This window comes from Toxotes jaculatrix, chromosome 3 (assembly GCF_017976425.1).
Source record: "Toxotes jaculatrix isolate fToxJac2 chromosome 3, fToxJac2.pri, whole genome shotgun sequence".
Lineage (NCBI taxonomy): Eukaryota > Metazoa > Chordata > Actinopteri > Toxotidae > Toxotes > Toxotes jaculatrix.
In genome coordinates this window covers 15,944,728-15,971,209 of record NC_054396.1, presented here as the reverse complement: position 1 = coordinate 15,971,209, position 26,482 = coordinate 15,944,728, and the positions used below count along the sequence as shown (strand labels likewise).

General features: G+C 40.8%; 3 protein-coding genes across 4 annotated transcripts; 1 reads left to right on the top strand and 2 right to left on the bottom strand.

The window, feature by feature from the left end:
* Nucleotides 1-268: 268 nt before the first annotated feature.
* nbl1 (NBL1, DAN family BMP antagonist) lies at nucleotides 269-6,475 on the bottom strand. Of its 2 annotated transcripts, XM_041033605.1 has the most exons (4): nucleotides 6,017-6,475; nucleotides 4,333-4,513; nucleotides 3,161-3,272; nucleotides 270-940 (listed from the first exon to the last, which is right to left on the bottom strand). In XM_041033605.1, exons 2-4 carry the CDS (start codon nucleotides 4,503-4,505, stop codon nucleotides 659-661), a joined length of 567 nt encoding a protein of 188 aa, XP_040889539.1. In that variant the 5' UTR covers nucleotides 4,506-4,513; nucleotides 6,017-6,475; the 3' UTR covers nucleotides 270-658. The 2 variants fall into 2 exon arrangements, with proteins under 2 accessions (XP_040889540.1, XP_040889539.1); XM_041033606.1 differs by lacking the exon at nucleotides 6,017-6,475 and having other exon boundaries at nucleotides 269-940; nucleotides 4,333-4,508.
* Nucleotides 6,476-8,448: 1,973 nt separating this feature from the next.
* Nucleotides 8,449-13,100, bottom strand: LOC121179039 (MICOS complex subunit Mic10-like). Its single transcript, XM_041033615.1, has 4 exons — nucleotides 13,005-13,100; nucleotides 8,928-8,975; nucleotides 8,714-8,823; nucleotides 8,449-8,625 (listed from the first exon to the last, which is right to left on the bottom strand). The coding sequence occupies exons 1-4, from the start codon at nucleotides 13,063-13,065 to the stop codon at nucleotides 8,617-8,619; spliced, it is 228 nt and encodes a 75-aa protein (XP_040889549.1). The 5' UTR covers nucleotides 13,066-13,100; the 3' UTR covers nucleotides 8,449-8,616.
* Nucleotides 13,101-14,306: 1,206 nt separating this feature from the next.
* On the top strand, nucleotides 14,307-25,866 carry capzb (capping actin protein of muscle Z-line subunit beta). Its single transcript, XM_041033583.1, is given in 12 exon segments — nucleotides 14,307-14,511; nucleotides 14,514-14,540; nucleotides 14,543-14,613; nucleotides 19,157-19,246; nucleotides 20,971-21,092; nucleotides 21,698-21,811; nucleotides 21,899-22,040; nucleotides 22,333-22,449; nucleotides 22,541-22,606; nucleotides 22,751-22,827; nucleotides 23,277-23,378; nucleotides 24,739-25,866. Coding segments are annotated over 11 exon segments (1,125 nt in total). The 3' UTR covers nucleotides 23,371-23,378; nucleotides 24,739-25,866.
* Nucleotides 25,867-26,482: the final 616 nt, after the last annotated feature.

Genomic DNA, 26,482 nt, shown 5'->3' with positions numbered 1-26,482 from the left:
AGCATCTCATTAAACTCTCTGGCACTGTGAGAACAGATTCAGGCCAGTGAAGCAGCAGGGTCTCTTCCCATCATGCAGCTCTTCTGTACTTCTGTAAATGGCACCAACATCTATTAAATGTTTGCCCATGACTCCAGTTTTGCTGATCAAAGAAAAGTAGGCCACGTGTCATGGCCACTAAATTCATAAATATGCAGCTTCTTTTTTAGAGACAAGGAAGAGAAAGGAAGCAGTGGGTATTTGTTTGGTTGTGTACATACAAAAGACACAAAGGCAGTTATAACAACAACAGAATTTATTGCGTTGAAAGCAGATTAAAAGTAATGAGACTACAGCTTATTAACAGACTATAGTCATGTCTGGATGCTCAAATGCACACATATGCATGTGTTAATCAGCAAACAAAAGAGTGCACAGGCTGGTGTGTTTGTATGAGTTTATATACAATAGAGTGAAATCTGATAGCATGACTTTGTGAGAGTGTGTGTGTGTGTGCGTGCGTGCGTGTGTGTGCCTTTAGAGAAACGTTTTAACACAAAGTGAAGTCTTATTTTCAAAGTGCCTTTACAATACTACAGATTGGTACAAACAATGCAGTGTGCAGGAGAGCGGAAGAGGCGGAAGAGATGAGCAAAGTGGCAGGAAGAGGATGACAAAGCTACCCTCCGTCTGATGTGTGTGGTAGTGTGTGGTGGTCTGTGTGCGGGTGAGCATGCTTATTAGAGTGTGTGTCTGAATGGGGCAAAGGGTGAGACTGGGCCCCGCTGAGGGTGTCAGATAAAGACGGAGCATCCAAGCCGTTGTCTGCTGGATACAGCTGCATCACCGCCCCCTCCTGGGCGCCTTCCTTACTGCAGGATTGGCAGCTACAGTGAAAGATCCTCTCCACCAGCTTATCCACACGAGGAGAGTCTTCACTGCCGGGACACTCCAGAGTGACCTGTGCAGGCACATAAATACATATAAACACACTGCTATTTGTATATATAGAGAGGTATATTTATTTTGTTAATAATCTATTTTTGCTCATTTTTTAAAAATGTATTTGCTACTGATTTTAATGTTATGTTATAATGGTAGAAGTTAAATTAAAAAAAAAAATTCTAAACAAAAAAAATGTAAACGAAATAAGTGGCTCTCTGTATAAGAGGGATTAGTGGAGTAAGTTGAGTTTTTTGGGGTTATTTATTTATTTATTTATTTATTTATTTATTTGGTATAAAAATAGAACATAAGGTCTAGGAAATTGTAACACAGTTGGTAAAAAGGCGCATGTACTGTTCATAATGCATACAGAGAGGTCTGGATGATTATAACAATCCCATTTTTCCCAGTATTTATCCCCCTTCTCCTTTTGAAGGCGAAGAGTGAAAGTCATTTTCTCCATTGAGCGAATAGAGTTGATTATGTTGATAAGGAGGGCGTAGGTGGGAGGGTTCCTCTGCAGCCGGCATTTTGTAATTGGTTTTTTTTTTTTGCAGTCATAAAAATCTTCAAAAGGTGTGTGTCATTTTTTCTGAGACCTTTAGGAATATTTCCAAAGTACGAAGAGGTGAGAGAGGGATCAGATTTCAGGTCCAGAACCTCTGAGACTAAATGGCCCACTCCTTTCCGAAAAGGCTTACCATATGGACAACACCAGAAAATATGCATATGGTCCGCTGAGACTGATCCACTCGAGACCCACTTAATTTGGATTTCTGCTTGGGGGCAATAAAGAAACGGATCAGATTTTTCCAGCCGAAATCTCGCCAAAACCAGGAGTTAGTGGAAGTAGACTGTGTTTCCCACACTTGAAGTCATGTTTCCCCTGATAATACAATGTTAGCTTCTTTTTCCCAGCACTGCCTTATGTCACTGGTTGAATTTCTATTCACTGAGGTGAAGCCCTTGTGTAGCTTGCCTATGATACCTTGCCCAGCTCATGAGACTTGCGTAAATCCTCAAAATTATAGGTTTTTTTTTTTTTTTTGCTATTATTACTATTAACAGTAAATGGGCTAAGACCATAAAATAAGTAGCATGGACACTAATCTATCGCTAATTTGGTAGGAAGAGGGAACTTTCCCACATTTTTTCCCCTCTTTTACTTATTTGTATTTGGTTTATACAATTTATACATTAATGTACTTGTGTTCAGTTAATATCTCATAATGTACTGGTGTGATTAACTGAGATTTAGTTTCTATCTCTCCTTCTAGTGAAATATTATTTTTACAGGTACACTCTGGTACATGTGTATGGATTTGCTGATGCTGATGTTTTGTTTTTGGTCCACCTTCCAACACATTCTTGATTTTGTTGAAGAGTGCTGTATTTCTACATTGTATTTGTTTTGTACCAACTGGTATAGTCAGACTGTGTTGATAGCACTGAATGGGATTAAAAAAAAATCAATATAAAATAAACAGATAATTTACAGCCCCCACCCTGTAAATCTCAGTGTTGCATAAGCTCAGCCGATTCTCCAGACCTCACGCAACTTCCCCTCACTGTTTCCACTGAAAATGATCATTCAGCAGTTTTATCAAGATCTACTACAAGTGCCAAAACAGCATGGAGCAGTATCCCCTTTCATGAGAGCTGACTTTGTTTTGGTCCAAACTCAATTTTGTTTAAAGTCCTGAAACAACAATCATAACCAGGGACATAAACATCCATTTCCACCTAATTAGAAGTAAGGTGAGACTGTATATGCACTTTCCCTGGCCTTTCTCGTGCAACAAAAAGTAGTAAGAAAATTATTTAATCTATCAGGTAACAGCTGTGCACTCAAGTACAATATTTTCCACTGAAACATGAGGTGACTTCACCTGTGGTCCCACCCGCCTAGCCTACCTGGCAGTTTTCCAAACTACATAGACCTCACCACAAAGCCTTTGTTATCACAAGAGTGGAATCCTTCTGGCTAAAAGGGACAATGAACGTTAGAAGAATATATAATAGAGGCTTATGTTCATGGAGAACCACAGATATTGTGACAGAAATCTATTCAATATCCTCCATGAGCGTTTTTTTTTTTTCCCTGTGCGTTTTTATTTGGTAGTGAACAGTACATGCCAGCCATCTTTCATGGTGGAAACTTGTGGTTTGTGTGTGAGTTTGACAAGTCAGTGTTGGTGTGTGCTTGCTACATGAGCTAATGTGCAATAACTCTTACCACTTCCCACTGTGTCTGGGCAGGCATGCAGGAGTCACAGTGGACCAGAGACTCAGTTGACTGTGGGAACGTGTTGGGGACGCTGTAACTGAAACACTGGCCCAGACAAGCTCTGCAACAAGGAGGAGAGAGTGCATTATTTTCATTGTGCCTCCAGACACGGGGTGTTTCATTCAACTGCTCGGCCGGAGCACTCATGCCTGTGTATGCAAGAGCTGCAGGAAAAAACAGAGTCTGAAATCTGAACTGACCTACCAAGTCTGAGGATGCCTGGTAGCCTCAGGCCAAACACACAATCACAAACTGGAGACTTGTTAGTCATAAATGTTAGGAGAATCACCGGTCAACTTCTGATTAAAAATAAAAAAAAACATGATAAATAGGATGGGGATGTGTGTTCTTCCTGAAATACTGCTCTGTCAGAAAATGCTTCCAATGTCTAAAGATTTACATTTCCAACAGAAACCAAGTGGCTTGGGGCTGAGAGACAGACTAGCACATTGTTGGTTTTTGTGGTTTCATGGGATTTATTGACAATAAGAAAAATATGATTATTGACAGCCTCATATCTATGCCTGTATTTTTCCATCTATGATTATTAGAATTTCTGAATGCATGTTTTTGAACTGTGCAGGCAGCCAATGCTTGGATTAATTTTACTTTTGGAAACCAAAGGTGAAATTAACTGTGTATGATTTTCACATTTAATAATAATAATAATAAATAGAACAGCATAAAAAGACAATAACAGATATGAAAACCACATGAAAATAAAGTACAGCATAAAATACATTTACGTATAAAATCATTCATCAGGTAAAATTTTTATTATGTAAAAAAAAAAAAGAAAAAAAAGGAGCTGAGTTACACAGATATGTAATCTAGTCTGGTTGGTAATGAAATAAACTATATGTTTGCAGTAACTTTAGTCTAACATGAAAAATCACTATAGTGTGGCACTTTAAGTTAAGTTCCTTCATTATTTTTTGCTGTACCAAATACAGCACTGACAACAGTGACAACCCCAGTGTGCCCTACAAATTGAATTGAATCACTGAGAAAGCAGCTTATTGACATCTAGACGTTTCCGCATTATTCACTTTTTTTTCAGCTGCGCTGAGAGATTGTCAGACAGAGGGAGAGAGAGAAACAGAGAGGGCCTTCATCCTGACCTGTTTTGAATAGAGCGAGGCTGACATCCCGTGTGCCCGACTATCTGTGTGATGTTCTTGGCTTCGCACCAGGCGCTTTTGTCAGGGAACAGCGCCAGGCGGTTGATGTGTGCAGGCGGTGCCGCTGAATACAGTGCAAACAGTGCGCAGCAAATCTGAATCCTCTGCCACATGACTGCACCTAAAGGGGCAGAAAACCACAGCATGTTACCGCTCTGTTAACCTTGCTTGAGACAAAAAAAAAAAAAACACATACTCGGAAGAGGACTGGCAAAGTCTCTACACGTCCTCTAATGTCTACTGCTCAGATATCATCTGGGTTTTAAAGATAATATGAAATATGAACTTTGCATATCCCTGCTGATGTGGACTGACAACTTCCTGGTGATTAGCAGCTTGAAACCCAGAGGTCCAAGTGCCTCTTATTTTGTAGAGTTATTAGTTTATTCCTTTATTGGTCCCTCAAGCTGGGGAAATTTACTCTCTGCATTTTAGATTTGGCTCATTTGAATGATTAAAAGAGACAACTTCTTAATTACCTGATTCACCAGCTGCAGAGAGAGCAACATTATACTGGGTTCATATTCTAGTAAAAGAGGTGGTTGCTCCATACCACCTGACTGTAATACCACAGCTTTCCCGTGCTCCCCTTCACTCTCTTCTTTAAAAATGCCTCAACCAGTCACGTCATTTACAAAATCGTTTTCTCCTGCTGCTTATAAAAAAAAGTGGCTAGTGGTCACCCACGATGACTTCTTTACACACTTTTCAGCATATGCCTCTGACACAAGTAACTTGACCTTGTCTGCAGAGAATGAACAGAGCCATCCTTGGCTAAACTGGAGATTTAAAGTATAAGGGGGGGGGGGCTGATGGGATGTGCTGTGGTGAGTGGGAAGGACTTGGTTTAATAAATATCTGATTTTTTTTTTTTTTCTCTCTCCCTCTCTCTTTTGGACAGACCTCAAGAGTCCAGGCTTAGATTTTGCTCACAATGGTGAAAACGTTTTAAGTATGCGCTGTTAGACAGATTGAACACTATGTGAACCGTTCCTCACTGGAACGAATTGGTACACACATTAATACAATAGCAGCCAGTGTTACGACTTTAAAGCAATCAATCAATAAATAAAATGTTGTTTTACATAATCGAGACTATTCAATTAGAATTTGACGACTAAAAATGTTTATTTAAGTCTATATTGTATAATCGCGACGATTAAATTGAATAGTGTAACTGATGATTTTTCAGTAACGTAACAGTTAACGTTAACGTCAGTTAGTTTTCTTGAGTTCCGTTTAAGGCTGAAACAGGCTAAACCTTTCTTTTTCTGGCTTTTCTATTTCACCAATCGCAGTAATTTATTTTTCTTTTCTTTTTTTAACGCCATATAGTTTAGGCAAATGTGTCTTCCCTGATTTTTCACAGGCGATTTCTCTGAGCTTTTCTCGAGTTAACGTTACTTCGGACATGGGAGAACGGTTTCAACAAGTGTAACGTCAGCTAGCTAACTGAACGGAAAGTAACCTGGGACAGCATTAAGTATCGAAACATGTTGGATAGCAGCTGTCGGAAGCGGGGGATTAGCTAAACAAGTGCACTAATAACGTTACTTTTCGAACTGGTAATGAAGTACCTTCTGAGTAACGAGCCCCCAACGGTGATCATAGCTGAGACACTTACCACCGCTCACCGACCCCGGGGAACAGCCAGTTGAGCACTGCGCAACGTCCCGCTGAGCAGAGCCCCTTCTCCGAAACCTGGACGTGGGCTCCTAAAACCAGAGGATGCGGCTCGTCTTCGGAATATCACCGCGCTCTGATATTTAAAGGAAAAAATTTGAGCACTTCGAGAGCGGCTCAGTCTGTCAGAAAACAGTTACATCATCCGGAAAGAAAAAGAACCGTCCGTCCGACCACGGGGAAGGAAGGATGGGGAGATGGGTTCGGTTATGAGCGCTATCTCATCTCCGAGTCCATCAGCTCAGACCGTCCCTCCCCTTTGTTCTCTTCCAGTCCAGTGTTAAATTCCCATGTAAGTCCACTGAAAAACACTTTCCGAGTTGTTGTCCTTTGTTGTAAAACTCTGAAGCAGGGGTTAGGCGCGGTTGAGCCCTCAGACAGGGGTCCTGCTGTGCCGTTTCTGGACGAAAGAAAACGGGGAGGGAGGGAAAGTGTTGGGAAGGTTTCAAATGTTTCCTTAAGTAGGAGCAAGGCGAGACCGCAGATCAGATTTACTGGACAAATATGCAAATATAACAAGATTACACAAATAAGGCATATTTACAGTCATGTGATAAGTTTGCATGTACATCTGGTACAGCTTTACAAACACATGTTTTTAGATTTTTAAATTGAAACATTAATAAAGCAGTACAACTGGAAAACAGATGTGAATCATTGCTCTGGTCTGCACTTTTCTCTCAGTAGGCACATTAAAAGCACCTTTGGTAAGTTGAACTAATATGAATAGCAGGTTACTTAACCATGTGCTCATGACAACTTGATCTAATTATGGCCCCTCAATATGTTTGGAGAAAAACCACTGACAGACTCATGAGCATATTGCCTTTGAGTTGCTCAATCAAATCAGCTTATTTAAATCCCACCTGTAGCATAAGGTTCATTGTTTTTTTGTTTTTTTTTCTTTTTCTTTTTCTTTTTCATCTAACATCAACACCAGCAGCAGCTTCAGCAGCTCCAGCCTGCAGCCATGCAGCAGTACACATGGCATGTCTGGTCTTATATTTCATGCCAGACATTCATCAATACAGACTGAACAGTTTTTCCCCCTATTAGATGAATAAATGTAATTGGGTAGTGTTATTAGACTGGCAATTATGACTCATCGTCAAGAATTTTTCAGACAGGTACAAACGAGTATAGCCGATGGGTTTGGCTGTCCTGCTGCACCTCAGCTGTGTGACCAGTCCCCCTCACCCTCCCACACACCCAGACATACATCCCATTCCTGCACTTCATCCTACCAGTGCACCCTTGCTCACAGGTGTTCAGCCTGGCTTGAGTCCATAAGCACCCCTATCTGTTTCACGCTTCACTTGCAAACAAATATTTTAATGGACAGGGGATGAGTGACATGGCTTAATTTCTGACAGGGTTACTCTGTGTCTGATGCGTTGCAGTACACCAGTGTCGAAGAAACAGGCCTTTGAACACACTGGAATGAGTTTAATTCTATTGTGTGCAGGAATGTGTATGCTTACATTGCTGAGAAAACTGTTACTGTGATGGAGAGGGAGAATGTGAGTGCGTGTAATAGAGAGAGCGTGCATGCAGCAGTGTTTTCTTTGATGTGAAAGTGTACAACACTCGTTATGTTCAGACGTGCAAAGTGCAGAACTCACCTGTTAGTAATAACACTAAACTCCAGTCCAGAAATGGCATTCCTCTGCATTCCATGGATTCTGCTTCACCGGGGGGCTGGATAAACGTGTGCGCTTGCACACGCTCACACAAACAATCCCTCTTCTCTCCTAGCAGACTCCACATGCAACCCCACATAAGTGATCAATCACACTCAAAACAATCTTGCCAAACAGACAGCCAATAAATACACAGGACGTAAGAGATTCCTGCTGATATAAAGACCTGTGCTTTTAAACCAATGATGGGAACCGTCACGGTCACAGTAAACACACTTGACCAACTCACGCAACATACAACAGGACTACAAAGCATGTCATACTCTATTTGGTCTTGCATAAGTGAAGACCAGACTGGTTTGCTTTTCTGTCTTTTTATCAGAAGGGAATTTACCCATCCATGGTACTCAAAGAAAACTAAACCTATACCTAGGAAAACTGGTTGTTCATGTCACACAAATATATGCAAACATAAGGTTCTAGCTTTCAAAGTCCCTTTCAACACTACCATTCTTCCTTCACCGACTGTATTTTCTTTATTCCATCATTCTGTGCAACTTTTCATCCTCCCACTCTCTAACAGAGCTGCAGATGCTGAACCTGGCCCTCATTCCAAAACAGCAGGAGTTCGAGTCTCCCAGCTCATTAACACACAAAATTACCTCCCACCCCCAAACCACATTTCATTCTTCTCAAACATGCACACAGAAAAACAGAGAGAGAACGAGAAGAGAGCTTTCCATAATGACTTTATTAAATATACATTGACCGCCCTTTAATAAACACAGAATGTGCATCATTGGGCATGAGTGCCAGGACTGAAACGAGCAGCAAAATAACAAGACAACAGAAAAACAGATGAGCAGCTCCTTGGAAAATCCTCATCATCTTTAGTCCTTCATCACTGGTCCTGAAGATCAACACACACAAGAATCATGTATCATGATGTATTAGTGTGTCATAAACCTCAAACAGCTCATCTCACCCTCTGTGCTCACCTTAACCATGCGCCCATGAATCAGGTACGGTGACTTGAAGTCATGCTGGCAGTTGGCGTATCCCATTCCCAGTCCAAAACCTGAACCCAGTGAGACAGGCCATGTGCGGCCTAGGGGAGAGAAAAAAAACATCCATACATAACATTTAAAATAAAGTACAAATGGCAAAAAAACTCTTTGCTTTTACCAGTTTACATTAACAAAGACAACTTACGTTTAAAGAAAAGGACAGAGAGCACAATGCCCACACCTAGGCCAGTTACTGAAAAGAGGAAAAAAACAGTATGAGTAGACTGATTAAAAAAACACATCCTAATGTTCTTACTTTAGTACTAAAGGAAATGTGATCAGGTCTGAATCAGTATGAAAACTGGCAGGCACAGATGTAAATCTGTTGTAATGAGATCTGTAGGGGGGCCGCTATTATGTTTTATGCAAGAGTTGGTAAATAGCACAAGTTAGTAAGACATTGCTCATTAGGAAAAAAGAAGGAGAGAAAAAGCAGCATGAGCTCAAACGTCCAAGAAAGAAAGAAAACAGTAAAAGGGGTGCCAGAGAGGGGGAACTGAGTTAAAAGGAGCCAGGACAGGGTCCATGAGGCAGGGGGCAGGAGAGGTGATAGGTCAAAGAGTGTGAACATATGCAGGTAAGTGACGTCTTGACATAGTGCGGCCAACTAAAAGGTTAGTCAGTGGCACAGAAGTTGGCTAAGTTGTTAGAAGTTCTTAGACCGGAGTGCGATCTCGAGGAGGAATGTGTTTGTGCACTTCACCTCACCTCGCTGCAGGCCACACCACACCCAGCAGCAGGCCAGCCAGCACACAAAACACATAAAAACAGCCATTTGGGCCCCTCCGACTCTTAATTGGATTCAGAGAGCTATGCAGCATGACCGATTTGCCTGAACCAGAACCCTTAGACTGTTCCCTATTACACAACTTACAAATGTCAAACAAGACCACAAAAGCTCCCGCACATCCTCATTATCAGTGCAGATCACCAAAGTCATTGTCCTCTGCGTCCAAGTCATGAAAAGATTTAGTTAAATTTTAACATCCTCCGTCTTTTACTTCTAGTCTTTCTTTGCTCTTCTGCCAGAGCGTTTTTGAAACCTCTGATTTTCCACTGACAGTAATAAAGTAAAAGCACTGGCAAAATACGAGGGCAGATCAACATCTCATTTTGGCGTCCTCTCTCTTCGTCTGGACATCTCCAAAGGGGATGGATTATAACAAAAACATTTGTTCTGGAGTAGAATGAAATGTGTAAACCACAGGCCTGAGAATACGCAGTAAGTTTTGTCAGCAAATGCAGTCCAGAGCTGGTTAATTGTATTGTTATTTTTTTGCTCATTACTGCTCAAATAACAATGCCGGTCAGTAGACTGACCTCTTTGGTCTAGACTGAAATGTCTCAGCAAGTTTAAGGTGGATCGCCATGAAATTCCTGTACGGACATTCATAGTCCTCAAACGATAATTTGGAATAATATAATACTAATGACTAATTCACAAATATTAGCATGCTAATGCGCTATTCTCAGGCGGTGAATATGGTAAAAACATTAAACCAGCTAAACATCAGCATGTTTGCATTGTAATTGTGAGAATGTAAGAATGCTGAGGTTAGCATTTAGCTCAAAGTACCACTGAGCCACAGCCTCACAGAGCTGCCAAAGTGTCTCTAGGCTCGTCACCTTGGTGACACACAGCATTTAAAGGGATACAGTGAAAACAAGGCTGCATTAAAAGGTCAATATTTGCTGGAAAAAACACCAAAGGCAGATTTTTTTCACGGTCCTATTTTATAAGTGGACCTGCAAAAGTAAATAAATGTAAGTTCTGAATATTTTATTTTAGTCTTACATGCAGTAAATTTTCAAGATCAATAGCATGACACCAACATTAGCTAAAACAAATAAGAATGTAGTAAATTGCATTACAATAGTTACTAGCCTTGCTAACTCTAGTATTATTTACTGGTTCCTCACATTAAGTATGTGAGGAACAATAAACGATTCCAATAAACTCAGCTTTTTCCTGTTCTGAATTGGATGTTGCTGATTGTCTCCTTCTGTAGCATCCATCCACATGCAATTGGTTTCTCGATCCCATTACTAAAAGAAGCTGGATATGACTTCTCTCATGGTCTCCACTTTTATCACTGGCCAGCTGGCTACTGTGTAAAATCCTGAGCTTCCTTTATAAGTGCAGTGTATTCCCTTTGAAGAATATCCAACAGTTTCACCACAAAATCTGTGGCACTAAATATAAAGTTGGCTAGAGAAGTTATTAACACACACACAATGCTACACAAAATAGGCCAAGTTTTCTATTCCCGAATCATCATAGAAAGTTATGACTAACAAAAAAAAAAAAAAAAAAAAAATCAACCCCCCAACCCCCCCGGAGCAGAATATATGCTGCAGAGTTTCTCTGGATACCAGAAACTCATTGGCACAGCTGGCAATTTGCTACACTGAGCTCAAAGAAATGCCACAATGCAGATGTTTTTCCTTCCAGCAAGAAACATATTTTATTCAGCCAAAACTGATGTCATTAGTGTCTTTTGGGACAGACTGTCAGCCAGTCTAAGTATTTGAGTGCCGGACCAACCAAATACCACAGATAAACTCAATCTGAAACTACACCCTGCTGAAAGACCCCATGGTGATGTGCTGAGCACAGTAACATAGTGTTGTTTCATCAGCTCTGGCTGGCTGGCTGACTGATGGTCAGAGCCAGATGAAGGAAACCAAACATCTATTCATTTTAATATTATTGACCTAGAGAAAAATCCCTTTTTTTGTTGTTACTTGACACATGGTTCTGGCAGTAAATGTAACCATGTCTGTTGGGAGCAGTTTAGTACTGTGCATTGTTCTTTTGCCATGAAGTGTATGAATATTACATATTAAACTGCAATTAAAATAAATTTGTTTGATTTGTGACTGGAAAAGTAACAGACTTGTAGTAATACAGATCCTCTCTCACTTCTCTCAGACTGTCGCCAACACTGGCTTAAAGGTATGTGTGCAAGACATTTTCTTACTGTTTCAGTCCTCTGTTCAGCATTTTTCTTACCTAAAAATTTAGTTTTTTGACAACAGTCTTTCCAGTGTGGATAAATCTGTAATCGCTGCCTTTGCATTTTAGTGTTGACACAGACAAACATTTGGAAAACAATGATGTAACCTGCCCAGACAGGCCCCTAAACTGTGTAGAAGTAAAATTATGAAGATCTGTCACCTCTAATTTTCTCACCAATCACTCATTTAAATACCCACAGTCGATTATGTGTTCACATTTATTTTGACAGATGGCTTCGTGATTGTGAAATAGCAGAATATCATTTGCTTGCTTAACAGGTAGCATTTAGAAATTGAGATGAAATCACTACCTTAAATCTATCTGACGGCAAAAACAGAACATGTAAACGAGAACAACTAATTTGTGTGCGCTATTAAAATACGGTATTGGTGATCACAGACATGAACAGAGGAGAAAACTGAGGTTTAAAACTCAGAGACTAACCATCTCCTCGCCAGATGTTGGCTGTGATGTTTGACAGATTTAGTAGTTTTAATTTTTGTTTATTTATTTATTTATTTTTTTAAATGCTAGTGTGGGTAAACGTTCTCAGGGGTAAATGGTACTTTCCGATTCATGCAGCTCTGCATGATTGAATGTAGTCTTGAGTGGAGAATGCATTTTTGACAGACTCAGCAAAAAAGGTATTTCTGGCATACATCGTATTGTACACCCCCTATATGTTTGCTTGACAGATCATTGAGACAAGCTTTAGTTTTAAGGGACCAGAAAATTTAACCGTTTGCTCCCTGCTGTTAGTGAATAGCAAAATGTTGATTTAGGCTGTGAGTGATGTAGAAAGGGGAGAAAGATAAGACAAACAACGGGAACCTGGGAAAATAGTATCAGACTGAAAGTAGACAGAATAACCCTTTAAGGCTGTGTCTGTGTCGTTCACACACGCAGTAGATTCTGTTAATCAAAACACAGACTCTAAGTTGTGTGCCAAGACCTATGTGATCTTTCTTAATCACACTTTTCTTCAGAAATAAACAAACCACATAGTTTTATCCATTCATTTCATTGCAAGTTTACACTTGACCTCAGTAAAGTGTCCCAGCATGCTCAGACAAATGTCTCGCAGAAGATGACCTCGACTCCAGCCTTGACCTGTACCGCAGTTTATTTACTAGGCGTAATATGCTGCATAATTTCTAATGACACCGTTAAAAGGTTACACTAGATTCATGAAAAGACATTAACCTGTTTTCACGGCTGTATCAGCAAGACAGCGGTCCCACTTCCGTCCGTGCTCGTCTGCCATGTTTTCTGCTATCGGGAAGCTCCGCTAAGTATCGCGAGAGGAACTTCCGTGAACACCCCCACTACCACCGCGCTTTCATTCACTTCTAATACATGTAATTATCCAGTTGTTGTTGTTGTTGTTGTTGTTGTTGTTGTTGTTGTTTTTGCCCTTTAGTTTCCCTTTTTAATCAGTTAATATATAAATATTTATCTCTGAGGTGTGAGGACATACAACCTCATTTGTTACCAACAATCTCTACTGCAAACATAAAAAGCAGCATATTCACACTCTGGATATTTATTATATGTTTTGCCCACTCAGATTTTGGTGCTTTGCCATTTCTGTACTTCTCTAAAAGTATATTTTTTGATCACTTCCTTGCTGACAGTTTATTGGGTTATATTCAATACATCTAACATCATCTGAAGTTCTTCTTTATAACTAGTTTTCGTTGTTGGTGGAAGTGTCCATGCACACCCATTTGCATTGTATATGCACTGGAAATGATGCTCTCATAAAGGGTTGCACATAAGATACTGAACAGAGCATTAGTGGTTCTCAATGTTACAACAGCAGTAATAGTATCATGCTCTCTTTCTAAAAATATGTTTTGGCTGGAAGATCATCTGGATGAGGCAAATTTTGGGAAACAAATTAAGTCACACCAGCTTCTAATGAAAAATAGGTGTACTTTCTAAAAGAAACACTTAATACATTGCTAGTCACTTTGATCATTTTCATGACTAACTAGATTTGCCCTCCTCTGATGAAATTCTACTGCTGTTGCCCACACACAGTCAACAATATACAGATGTTGATAGGTTTACAGGGACGTTTCCCATTTACAAACAATCCAGGAGGCTGATGCAGCTTCAGGGAAGAAATTACATTTGTGCTATGTCATAATACCTTTGATATGGAGATTTTTAGAAATAAATTACAAATTGGGGAGAAATGGCCTTTCTCATCACGCCAAAAAAAAAAAAACATCTTTAATGATTGTCAATACACATAAACCAAACCTTTAAACATATAGTACCTCATTACATCGGCTTTGATACTTGGATCATCATAGTGCAAGTAAGGGACCATTCATATCCCATTCAGCTATGAAGGAGCAGCTTGCTTTGTGAGCTTTTGTTTCACATTTACATCAGCGTCCAGCTGAATTTCATGTTCCTCCTTCAGCGCCGTTGAGTATCTGCTGCCCTCTGTGACTGCACGGTCTCTGCACCACTCCTCTCTTTCCATACTTGGCAATGCATTTCTTGCTCCTTCGCTATTGGCTGCTGCAGAAAAAGCCCGGCGTGACCCGGAAGTGCAACCGGGGCCCGTTTTTCTGCCTGCAGCCTCCTTCCTGTAGCCCGGTTGAGGAAGTGAATTTCGCTGACAGGGCTGGGTTCAGTGAGGGAGAGGCGAACAAAACATCTTCCGCGGGGGGTTAAAAAACAAACAACAAAACAACAAGAGGCGAGAGGAGCGATTCGATAAACCACAGTGAAGCTAAGGTGTACAGTCGTCGGTGAATTCGTACTCCTCTGCCCCGCTGAGACCGCCGCAGACATGGTAAGGGCCGCGGCAGAGCTGGTGGGAGAGACGGGGCCGGGGTGAGAGGGCTGTGGTGCAGCTGCTGGCTTCTGCTAACTTAGCGGTAACGGCTAGGGGTGCTAAGCTAGGCTGAGGCTAGCAGTCGGTTGCTGGGTGGTAACCTGAGAGGAGCAGCAGCGGGGGAGCCAAGTGTATAAATCACCGATACATCTAACTTGCTCCGTTTGCAAAACTTCTGCGTACCGGATACGAATGAATTAGCTTTGTGGCTAAGCTACCGGCTATATCTTCTAGCTGGTTGTTAGCTTGTAGCTAGCTGTTAGCAAAGCTAGATGCTCCGTAGTCATAAAGTTAGCACAGGATGTTTTGGATTTGACACAAGTTTGTGAATAGTATTAGAGAGGCGTGCTAATATTACACACACGCAGACAATCCTGCAGTCGTGCACACACACACGCACGCAGAGGCTAAAATAGTCAAGCGCCGGGTTGCCTGTAGCTAAAATAAGACTGCTTGCTCCTCCTTTTCCAAACCATGTCAAGCTGACAGCCTCCTCTGCTGCGAAGTTTTTCCTTACTTGCGAGTTTGATCCTGACTTTGTCAATGATTTTTCTGAGAAATGTTGTGCTCCAACAATGGCTACTAACCATACCTGCAATTATTGTTTATTTGTTGCTTGTTGTCGAATGTTTTTGTGTTTAAGCTTGACAAAAAACTAATATTTAATTCGAACTGTTTGAACATAATGGAGCACCATCTTGTGCTTTCACACTGTTTATAAAAAGTGTGCTCTGAAGTAATTCCACATGGCTCAAATTATCTTATGTCTGAGTTGGGGAGTGCAGCTGGTTTTTCTCCCCAGTCGCCCACTCTCCTCGGTCTCACCTCATCCATCCTGCTGGCTCAGCCTCACTGCTCTCCCCCTGACCCCAGGGGTTGTTGGTCTGAGCTAGTGTTTACATGAAGACAGGAGCACTGGTAAACACAATGTCAAAGAGCGCAGGTGTCTGATGGAGCAGACTGATTCATCAGCTGAGAGAGATTTTGAGACAGGCAAAAGGCATTTCAGAAAGTGGAAATGGCATGGGAGACATTGCCTAGAAACCGCTGTTGTGTTCACGGTCACCCGTAAGAAAAATGTTTATGGAAAGAAGGATCTCTTCTTTATAACATGTCATTGTCCTTTGACCAGCTAGCAGCTGCATGAGTATGCTTTGTTAGGGTTACGCACTTAAGAGTAGTTACCTCATAGATGAACCAAAATGTAGGGTTTTGTAGACACCTAAAAAAGAGGTGAATTAAAATGGCATAACAACAAATTTATGTGGCAGTGCAAAATCTGTTCTCCAATGCAAGTGTCTTTTCTTATTACTTTAGAGGAGCACTGAAAACTTTTCTTCATATTCAGCTTGTTTGGCTGCCATCCCTCATAAGCACATCTTGGTTTGTTTGTAATTGTAGGAATGAGTAAAGTCCAGATAGAAGTTTATTGCTTGGCTCTTGGCTCATAATTTGGTCTGGTTTCGTAAAAGCAGTTATCTATCCCATCATGTTCAGGTAAATCCTAGCTCTTTAACATTTATTAATGTACATTATGTTGAAATAACTTGACTGGTTTGGATCTCATTCAGACTTAGGCCAAGGGTGACTTTGATGGAACGGTCTGATAATGCCCACACAAAGATGATTGTAGCATAGTCTGTAACCTGTAAGTGTTAACTGAAAAATGTGGTTTGTGTGTCTACTGTCACATACCTTCCTCCCTCTTCCTACACATTCCCCAGTGTTTCATGTTGTGGCTGGTTTGTCCTCCTTTGCCTGCTAATATCGTGCTGCTCACTGCATATTTAAAGGGGAGAAACCCCTGGGGGAAAGGCTATGCAGGCTATGCTCTTCATGCCTAAAGAAAAGTTATTTATCCTAAAACTTCTGCACAACAAAGGGACTGCCATGGTCAAAGGACAGACTTTGTTTTTAAGGAATGTTGATCTGAAAGAGTTAAAAGACTGAACCTGCTGCTTCACAAACTGTGATTTATTGGGAACACTGACCACATTATCAGACTTGTGTTGAGTGACCAAGTACGCAACAAAACAGCCCTCAGTAAACAACTGAAACATGTAACCAAAAAAGGAATTGGCTTGAGTTGGTGTCCGGCTGCAGACTGCAGCAGTGTAGCTTTGACTAAGCAGACACATACTTACAGAATTTACTGTCATTCCTCAAAACCTACCCTCTGTTCTGACATTGATCTCTCTGCAGTTTTTCATAATGGATTCACAGAGAATAAAGAGTACTGGAAGATGTTAGCGGAGTGTTTTATCTATCATCCAGTAACTGCATTGATACTGAGATGTGATGCATCAGGATCTGTCTGATTGAGCTCAGCGAGTGGTTGATCGATCACCGTCCGTTTGCTTTGCAGTAATTAATCACAGCTTCATTGTGCATTGTTGATGAAAACAGAGGACCTTCAGAATTTTTACCAGTTGGGAGAAATAAAGACAAATAGCTCAATCAGACACAATCAGCTGCTGATTTGCGAGGAAAAAAAGTCACCGCACTGTAGGTCTGACACCAGGCTGAAGTAAATTTGAAAATCACCAGTTTGACTTAAGTTTTAAACAATGTCTGGTGAGAAAACCTGGATCTCACACCTGTGAAAGAAGCCATTTGTTCTGTTCATTTAATTGTGCTATGAATCTTTCAGCTTGTTCCTGCGCTCCAGACACAATTGACAATGATGGCTGAGTAGGAAGGCAGTGAGGGATCATGCCTTTGTCACTGTGATACTGACACCCATTGGTTGGTCAGAGTGTCTGTGTGGAAGGCTACTGAATCAGAGATTTTGGGGGCATGAAAAAAATGTTGTTGACCACACCCAGTCAGTGTTGTGACAGCAGGTGTTTTGTCTTTGGGCTGACTCTACAACCCAGTAGGCACAAAGGGCGAAGTTTCCACACCGGTTAAATTCATAGCCAGTTCTTAAAGCCTGCCCATGGATGAAATTAAAGTTTGGCCCGAATGTTAGTTGTGTTGCACCTCACATTTACCTGTTTGCAGTTCACCTCAGTGCAACTCATCCTCACCAAAAATTCTACTCTGCCTCACTACCTGCTGCTATGTGATCCTTAGCAGATGGCAATTCGGTATCATAACTGCCATCTAATGTGTCAACTATTCCCCCATTTAAGCATTTTCCCACCATTGTCTTTGCATGACATGTCACACAGCCTCAGCCAAATGAAGAACATCCTTTGAAAGCTGATGGACAGTATCTGCACTGGCATCACTAATTTGGATATGGTCAGATGCACCTCATGTTGGAAACACAGGGCAATTTTCTGGACTGTATGAACCAAGTTGATCCTCCTTTTCACTATTCTCTGCAAAATACTCACATGACAAATCATGGGTGCTGTTCAGTCTACTGAACTGAAAATGTCTGTTGTGTCTGTAATCTCACAGTGCAAGCAGAGTTTGCCTGCAAGAGTGTGAATACTTCCTGCACAGCAACTCCCCTCATACCCTCATACAGAATGTAGCACGCCTTTATTGTTGTGCTCTTTTGGTAAAGCAAAGGAACTCTGTATGGTAATTCTTTTATAGAGAGCATGCCAGTACTGAGTCCTGATCCAACACTTGCGTATATTTTCCTACATAACACAGCTGCACAGTGCACACTTAAAGTGAGTGTGCTTTAAAGCTAGTTGAGTCAATTCAGTTTTGAAAGTAAAACTTTCTGTGTAACTTCTTCATTGTTGGGGCTTTTCTTTAAGGGATAATTTCGCAGTTTCTGTCTTCAAACAATGATCAGATTTCCATATGAGCACTGAAACAGGTTTTGCTTGCTGTAACCATTCCTCATGTTCACACTAGCTGTTAAAAGATCCATTTTGATTCACTTTCAGTGTCAGTGATGGGAAATAAAATGTTTACATGGTTTACTGTTACCAATAAACCAATACTGGTCACTTAAATTACACTGAAGACTTGTGGGTTGATGTAGGACATATTTGATGTTCCTTAACTTTTTAAAGACACTAATTGTGTGAACAGTGTTTGCGAGCAGCTGTTTTCAGGCACTTAGAATCTACTTACATGTTTATCTATTTTGTAGTTATGGTGAAAAGGTTAATATTATTACATTGAATAATTTTAGAGAGAGTTTTAGTGGCTACACAACTATACGGCTACTGCCAGAGCACTGTGTTATAGTTGTCTAAAAGATGGTGAGACAGTGTCATTACAGAGTTTGTTTTAATTTTACAACTTAGTTTGTAAAACCTAAAAACATGTGGACAATCTTTGGAGCTGAAAACGTTTTTCTTTACACCATCAGAATTGTGACTTTTTAAAACGTTTTTGTATGTTTGGGGTTTTTTTTTTTTGAGACAAAACCACTTTCAGCAACAGTATAACAAATGTGACACAGCTGGATGGTTATTTTGATAACAAAGCTGCCTGACAGTGTTGTTAAGCTTTGCACTAATGTGTTTAACTATAATCTGATAGTACAGCGTGATAAGTGATGTCTCTGCTGGTTTTGTGTGTGTTTCAGAATGACCAGCAGCTGGACTGTGCTCTAGACCTGATGAGGCGTCTGCCTCCTCAGCAGATCGAGAAGAACCTCAGCGACCTCATTGACCTGGTAAGTCTTTGCTTTTCCCGTCAGATTTCCTTACAGGCAAAACACATAGCCAAGTCAGTGTTTAGGTCATTTTAACATTTAAATTCAATGTGAGTGAAACCCTATTTTGTTTGTTACCCAAACTATCATGCTGGAGTTGGTCTTTGACTTGATAACTCAGTACACCTGCAGCAACTTGCAGTTTGCAGACACCGACTGAGTCTCAAAATTTACCTAGAGCTTAGCTCAGCCAAAAAAACTTTTTCAAAACTGAACTTTCACAGGTAAAATTCAACATACGAGAAAAGTACAGAGCACCAAATATAACTAAGACACAGTGTCAGTGTCTACTTTACTAATCAGTTAATCGTTTTAAATCAAGTTATTTTTAAAATCAAAAATGCAGAACTTTTCCTGGTTTCACCATATCCAATAACCTGATTTGCTGCTTTTGTCTGATTCTTTTCCTTGTAAACAGAATATTTTTAGATTTTAAAGCTGCTGGTAAAAAAATGGCAGCATGTAGCAACAGTAGCATGATAAAACATCAACACAATAAAATTACATCTACACAGACAGGCACATGCACAAGACTGTTCACCTCTGGTGGTTTTGTTTGTGGTGTTTCATTGCAAATTTGTTGTTTGTGACTGTGCAAGTGTTACCATTGCTGCACATCACTGTGCCCATCTGTGCAACTGAAGCTGTTAGCGTTTGATATTCCAGTTTTTGTGCACAGAGTGAGTTTTTTTTTCTCTAAATTCTCCAGGCAACAGTTGGACAACTTCCATTTCTGCCTGTAAATTAATGACTTGGTTCCTTCCTACAATTTTCTGTTCAAATAAAATTCTTAGTTTTAAATAGTTGGACCTGTGCTGTGCATTTTCACGCAGCAGTGCCAGCAGAGTCAAATTAAAGCAAAATCAGACACAAATCAAATCACACTTTTACCAGTGTTTGCATGGCACCTTGTTTCACGGGCATATCCGTTCCTATAAAGGCCAGGCTCCCCACCTGCTCACCTTCCTCTTCCCACACCTTTAACCTCAGCTCTCTCCTCAACCATTTCACTGTGTCCGGTTGTTAGTGATTATTATCACAGCTGTCAATCACCTCCGCTCCGCATTTCTAGGCTCCACCAATCACTGCTCAGACTCTTCCAGGCAATTCAGAATCACCTGAAATCACCTCTTTCTTTCCACTTCTCTCCTCCTCTCTCCCCCTCTCTGCCAGGTGTGTGTGTGCATGTGTTTGAGGGTGTGGGGGCTTTTTTTTTTTTTGGGAAAACAGGGCCTCCTTTGTGTTTATGCTTTGACGCAGGAGGGCATAGAGAGGGGGGTCCATATCAGTCTGTGAGAAGTAATTTGTACCCCCATATCCTCTAGATATTATGTTTCCCTACTGATATTTTTTTTCCGGCTCCACTGAGTAACCTCTGCTCATTGAGTGTAACTGGAATGTGAGGGAAAGACAAGAACTTTAAATCATTTTTGACTTGAAAGAAGAATACCAGATGCAAGGATTGTTGTGATTTTGCTGTCTAGTTTGTTCCTCCACAGTTCTGGGAGGTTGTGTTTTTTTTTAGAACTGGCATCTGTTACAGGAAATCTTAATTGACAAAAACATCCTGTGATCAGGTGGATGAGGAGTCCAGATGTGCTCCAGCAGCTGTATTGAAGTATCTGTGCAGTAGAAAATTGAAAATTTTAATGTATCTAACTTTGTCTGTCTGTGTTTGTGTCCAGGTGCCCAGTCTGTGTGAGGACCTCCTCTCCTCTGTGGACCAGCCCCTGAAGATTGCCCGGGACAAGGTGGTGGGAAAAGACTATCTGCTCTGTGATTACAACCGAGACGGCGACTCCTACAGGTCGAGTCTATAACTGTACTTGAGTCACAGACAAGGAACATTAACTACATGATGATCAGTTAATCAGTTGTGGGAACATAAGCCACAGACCGTGATTGAAATTGGCTAAAATACATAAATTCCACACTTCATGTGTTTTATTCAGTTCACAGGAATTAGTTGAATTAAGACAGGAGAGAAACTGGTGGGATGGTAGTGGGGTGGTCATCAGGGACAGTGTGGAAACAGGCTCGGACCAAAGTAGGTGTAAAACTGAGGAATTCAGATTTTAATGCAAGGTTACCGGTGAGTACAGTGGGTGATATTTAAGCAAGTTTATGTAACTTTTAAAATTCTCACAATGTTAGCTAACTTTAGACAGATATTGTTGTGTAACTGTTGTTGCTTTCACAAGAACTTTAGGAAATTTAGGGAAATCCAGTGTGCCTTAATCCTGGAAGTTCCACTTGTGACCACATTGGCTGTTCAGTGAAAGTTACACAGCTTCACATGAATGATTTAGCTGTTAAAAAGAGACATTTAATAGCCCTGTAAACTGCCCCAGCAGCTAAACATTGTCTGATCCACATTAACACTGAATTCTGTCATATTTTTTAATACATCAGATCCCCGTGGAGTAATAAGTATGAACCTCCCATCGAAGATGGTGCAATGCCTTCAGCTCGCCTGAGGAAACTTGAGGTTGAAGCCAATAATGCCTTTGACCAGTACAGAGACCTGTGAGTACCTCTGAAGCAGCCTGATGTTTTTTTTTTTTTAACTGGTCAGTGTGGTGCTTTTGTGACCTCCGATATCTGTGGTTTTAGGTACTTTGAGGGTGGTGTGTCCTCCGTGTACCTCTGGGACTTGGATCATGGCTTCGCTGGAGTTATTCTCATCAAGAAGGCCGGAGATGGATCCAAGAAGATCAAAGGGTGCTGGGACTCCATCCATGTGGTGGAGGTGCAGGTGAGAATCAGCTGATATGAAATAAGCTGGCATTGAATTTGATCCTGCCCAGTCTTTTTGTTTTTTATTCGGTTTTGCAAGAGAATATGTCTTTTATTTAGTTCTAAATTTTGAAAAATATGTATAAAAATGTAAAATGTTTGAATTTCCAGGTGATTGTTAACATCAGTGACATTTAGCAGATGCACCATCATCAAATGCAGGCACATGATACAGTGCAAAACTTTCTAGTTTACTTTAAAATACATTGTTTGGGGTCCTCGCTGATTTCTTGGTCTGCCTGTGCGAGCAGGAGAAGTCCAGCGGTCGCACTGCTCACTACAAACTCACCTCCACCGTCATGCTGTGGCTCCAGACAACCAAGACCGGTTCCGGTACCATGAACCTGGGTGGCAGCCTTACAAGACAGGTACGGTGTTGAACTGACCAGAAAACCACTGCTGATGCTTCCAGCTGTGCTCCAGTCATCCATTAACTCTGTTTGTTTCGTGGTTTCACAGATGGAAAAAGATGAGACGGTTGGAGAATCCTCACCCCACATCGCCAACATCGGCCGCCTTGTCGAAGTCAGTATATCTGCCTGCTTGGTTTCCTTTACTGAGAGCCTCCTAAAGCAGGGATTCAACTCATCTACAGGTTTCTTACACAGGATTAGAAAATAAAGGCGGGAATCACACTTAAGGTTAAGATTGTTTTCATTCTGGTTCCAGGATATGGAGAACAAGATTCGCTCCACACTGAACGAAATCTACTTTGGGAAGACCAAGGACATCGTCAACGGCCTAAGGTAACACTAGATGAGTTGTCTGGATTACTTGAACCAACTTCTTGTTCTTTGACAGCACTGCCAATCAGCAGGGTCTGCAGAATCTCTGTTTTCCTAATTGTACTGGTCTTACTGAGAACCAGAGTGAGTTTACCTCGGTGTCGCCATCTGTTGACCTGTACATCATATATTTTCTTACCTGTTTTTCTTTAGTTCCTGTCATTTCTTGTCTGATTTTTTTTTTAATGTAAAACGTACTTTTGCTGCCCCTCCATTCAGCTGCATTTTTTTCTGTATTCATTTCACCTCCTTCTCCTTCCCCAACCCCTCTCCTCAACTTCTCCAACAGGTCTTATTTTTCGTTATTGCCTTTCATCCCACATTTCCGCTGCCATTCTTATCACTTTCTGTCCCCTCTGTCAATCCCTCTGTCACCAATCCTCCCCTGCTGCCTCTCCTCTGTGCTCCAGATCTATTGAGTCTTTGCCTGATAACCAAAAGTACCGGCAGCTCCAGAAGGAGCTGTCGCAGGTCCTCACCCAGCGTCAGATCTTCATTGACTAGGGTCAGAGGTACAACCTGGCATGGAGAATTATATGTATGTGTGTGTGTGTGTGTATATATATTTGTGTGTATTGGTAAGTAGAAATGTTTCTGTACTGCTCACTCTCAGATGTGTTACTGTACTTTCAGGAAGGAAGTAGCTTAATGTTCAGATAACCTTTTTTTAAGATGGTACAGACCTGCAACACAGTTTTCCATTATATTATTTCAGTGTATTAAAGCAAAGATTTGTTAACATGTATGTCTGAGTCTGATGATTCTCAGGCAACAAACAACAAAAACTAATTCCCCATTGCAGAACACCAACAAGCACCTTTCCCTTTCACGAAATCTTTGCCTTATGTCTCAAAAACCATAGTCCTCTTAGCGAAGCCTCCTGTGCCTAGGGATTTTTATGTAATTAAGATTGAGATTAATGTTCAGATTTTAAACATCATTATATTAAACAAAACACAGATGTCACATGACAGGACAGTATTTGTTACGATGTAGATAAAGCTGTTAGAGAATGAAGCCACTAAGTCAAATCAATCTGATTAAGTGGTTTTTAAGAGCTTGTCAGAGTTCAGGTCACTGGTGACTATGTGTGTGTGTTTGTGCATATGTGTGTGTGTGTGTATCCAGGACTGTATGAAAATTTGCATGCTCCTCAGCTGCTCATACTGCAACACTGTGTGCAGGCATGTCCTGCAGGTTTTGTTCAGTCTCATCATCTAATGGACAGTGTGTGAGAGGAAGTGAAACACTAACCATGTCGGAGTATTCAAAACAGTCACCTCATGTTTTGCAGTTTGTTGCCCTAAAAAGGTTTTCTTAAATGGTGTGTTTATTCTGTGTGTAGCTTTTTGTCCTATCAGAGGCAAAACACGTTTGTGTAAACGTGTGTGAAGGCACGGTGTTGAATAAATATTCACCCCCTTGTCACTTTAACATGATGATATTGTTCAAAAACTCTGAATCTGATCTAAACAGAGTGAAATTATTTATTATGAATCTTAAAATAGTTCAACAAGGTGCAAAATCTTAAGGATGGTGAAGACACTGTAAGCAGGTAAAGCACAAGATTCAGCTGCATGACAACAAATAACCAACTGTTTCCTTTGCCTGACATTAATGTTCCATGTGTGGTGTGTAATTGTTTAATGTGTGATAAGACTTATTTTTCACAGAGAAGCAGAACTGGACTGTGCCATCTGTATAACTAACACTTCTAAAACGATCTTTGGTTTTTCTCCTGAACTTACAGACCGTGTGTTTTTCCTGTCTCACTGGAAGAACTTTTTCAGTCTCTGTTTTTGTATTCGATCCTGCACACACTGACTGTCTGTCCTCTCTTTGTGTCCCCCCACCCCATCCCATCCCGAACAGGAGTGTTCAGACTCTGGCTGACAAGTCAAAGCAGGAGGCTCTGAAGGTCGACCTGATGGAGGCACTCAAACGCAAACATAACAGCTAGAGATGCTACTTTTCTTTTCTTCTGACTTCTCTCACTCTCTCCGCCTCATCTCTGCCATCTTTTCTCTGTTTCTTTACGTCTCTCCCTCCATGCCTCTTTCAGTGCTGCACTCTTGTTTATTTGTGGAAAAAAAACAGAAAAGGAGAAAATGCTTAGCTTTTTATTTTATTTTTTTTTGTTTTGTTTTTTGTTTTGTTTTTCTGTCGGGTTTTGTTTTCATGCATCTCATCTGCCATGAAGCCATTCACTCCCTCTGTCTCTCTTCACCTCTCTCTTCTCTGTCTTTTCTCTCCCATGTTATGAATATAATGATAGTATTACCACGGTTAATGATAATCTTACAGTGTGAGGGTCATTGTAGTAATAATCCCTGATGTTCTCACAGCCGATGTGTCCTCAGTCAGTTTGAAATGAACGCCTTTGGCCCTGCTCTTCCTCCATGGTGAGGAAACGGACATAGACTGTGCTTGTGGTGGCGTACGCTTGGCGGGGCTGTCATTGCTATGTACATCAAATTTACTTCTTGCACCTATTTTTTGTCTACGGCACCCCCCCCCCCCCACCATCCCGATATATTTGTATAAAATTATAACTGTCCACATATAACTGTCATTCTTCTGGCCGTTGTGAACGGTGTGAACACGAGGGCGGCCTTCGGTTTGTGTTTGAAGGTTTTTATCCTTTACTCCACTCTGTCCGCATGCATGTGTAGGAGCATGGGGCTGCAGTCGGTGAAAATATAGACTTATCAAACATGGGGGATAGACTGTTATAATCACGTCGTCAACCCAATCCCCTACACTGTGTATACATGACAGTTTGCCTCCCCTCTGTTCAGCTTATTCAACTCTTCTCTCTCCTCACCTACTATGTCTTTGTTGGGGGTCACAGTTTGTCTTTGTGTCTCAGTGGAAACCTTCGTCTGTTTCCATTTTGGAGGGGAATCTTTTTGTTGTATTTTTGTTTTGTTTTTATTTTGTAAAGCTTATGATTCATATTGTATTAGAGCCTCCAGCAACAATAAAAAGAGTAAAAAGCTACTCATGTTCTTATTTTTCTCTCTTCATTTCTTATTGAGGTTGCCGCGCCATAAAGGTAGTGGACAAAATAACACAAACACTTCTGAACAGGGACTTTGAAGCATTACCAATGTGAACACTGCAACCCAGGTAGGCTACATTTTACTAAAAGCCTCCTGTCAACTACATGTAAGTAGCATCTGAATATTTAATAAATTGCTTATAACACACTAGAATGTACATGTAAGCAAATATATTTGTTAACTCGTATATTTGTGGACAACTGTGACTTCTCCTGGCACCCACGAGGACATGGGTTAAACAGATAATGAATGACAATATAGTAACACACAGCTGTAATAGTTAAAAAAAAAAAAAAAAACTAGTGTATTATTAGCCATTTATTAATTGTTCGTATAAAGTACCAATTAATGCTAAGTAAAGGCTAAAGAGGTGTTAAAGTGTTACCCAAAAGGTGGTTATATTAGACCGCCTATGTATAGTATAACAGTATACTTGGTAGCAGTAGCATAGTTGGCTCCTGTCCTCACATCAAAGTGCTTAATGGCTGACCACATATTGTATTGACAAATACTTGACAAATACTTAAATTGGCATGAAAATGAAAATTCAATAC

Coding starts and splice junctions, on each gene's coding strand:
- LOC121179039 (XM_041033615.1), bottom strand. CDS start 13,065: ATGGCAGACGAGCACGGACGGAAGTGGGACCGCTGTCTTGCTGATACA. Junction 8,976..13,004: donor TGATACAGCCGTGAAAACAG/GTTAATGTCTTT, acceptor TCCTCTTTTCAG/TAACTGGCCTAGGTGTGGGC. Junction 8,824..8,927: donor CTCTGTCCTTTTCTTTAAAC/GTAAGTTGTCTT, acceptor TCTCTCCCCTAG/GCCGCACATGGCCTGTCTCA.
- nbl1 (XM_041033605.1), bottom strand. CDS start 4,505: ATGTGGCAGAGGATTCAGATTTGCTGCGCACTGTTTGCACTGTATTCA. Junction 3,273..4,332: donor CCTCGCTCTATTCAAAACAG/GTCAGGATGAAG, acceptor TCCTTGTTGCAG/AGCTTGTCTGGGCCAGTGTT. Junction 941..3,160: donor CCCAGACACAGTGGGAAGTG/GTAAGAGTTATT, acceptor GTGCCTGCACAG/GTCACTCTGGAGTGTCCCGG.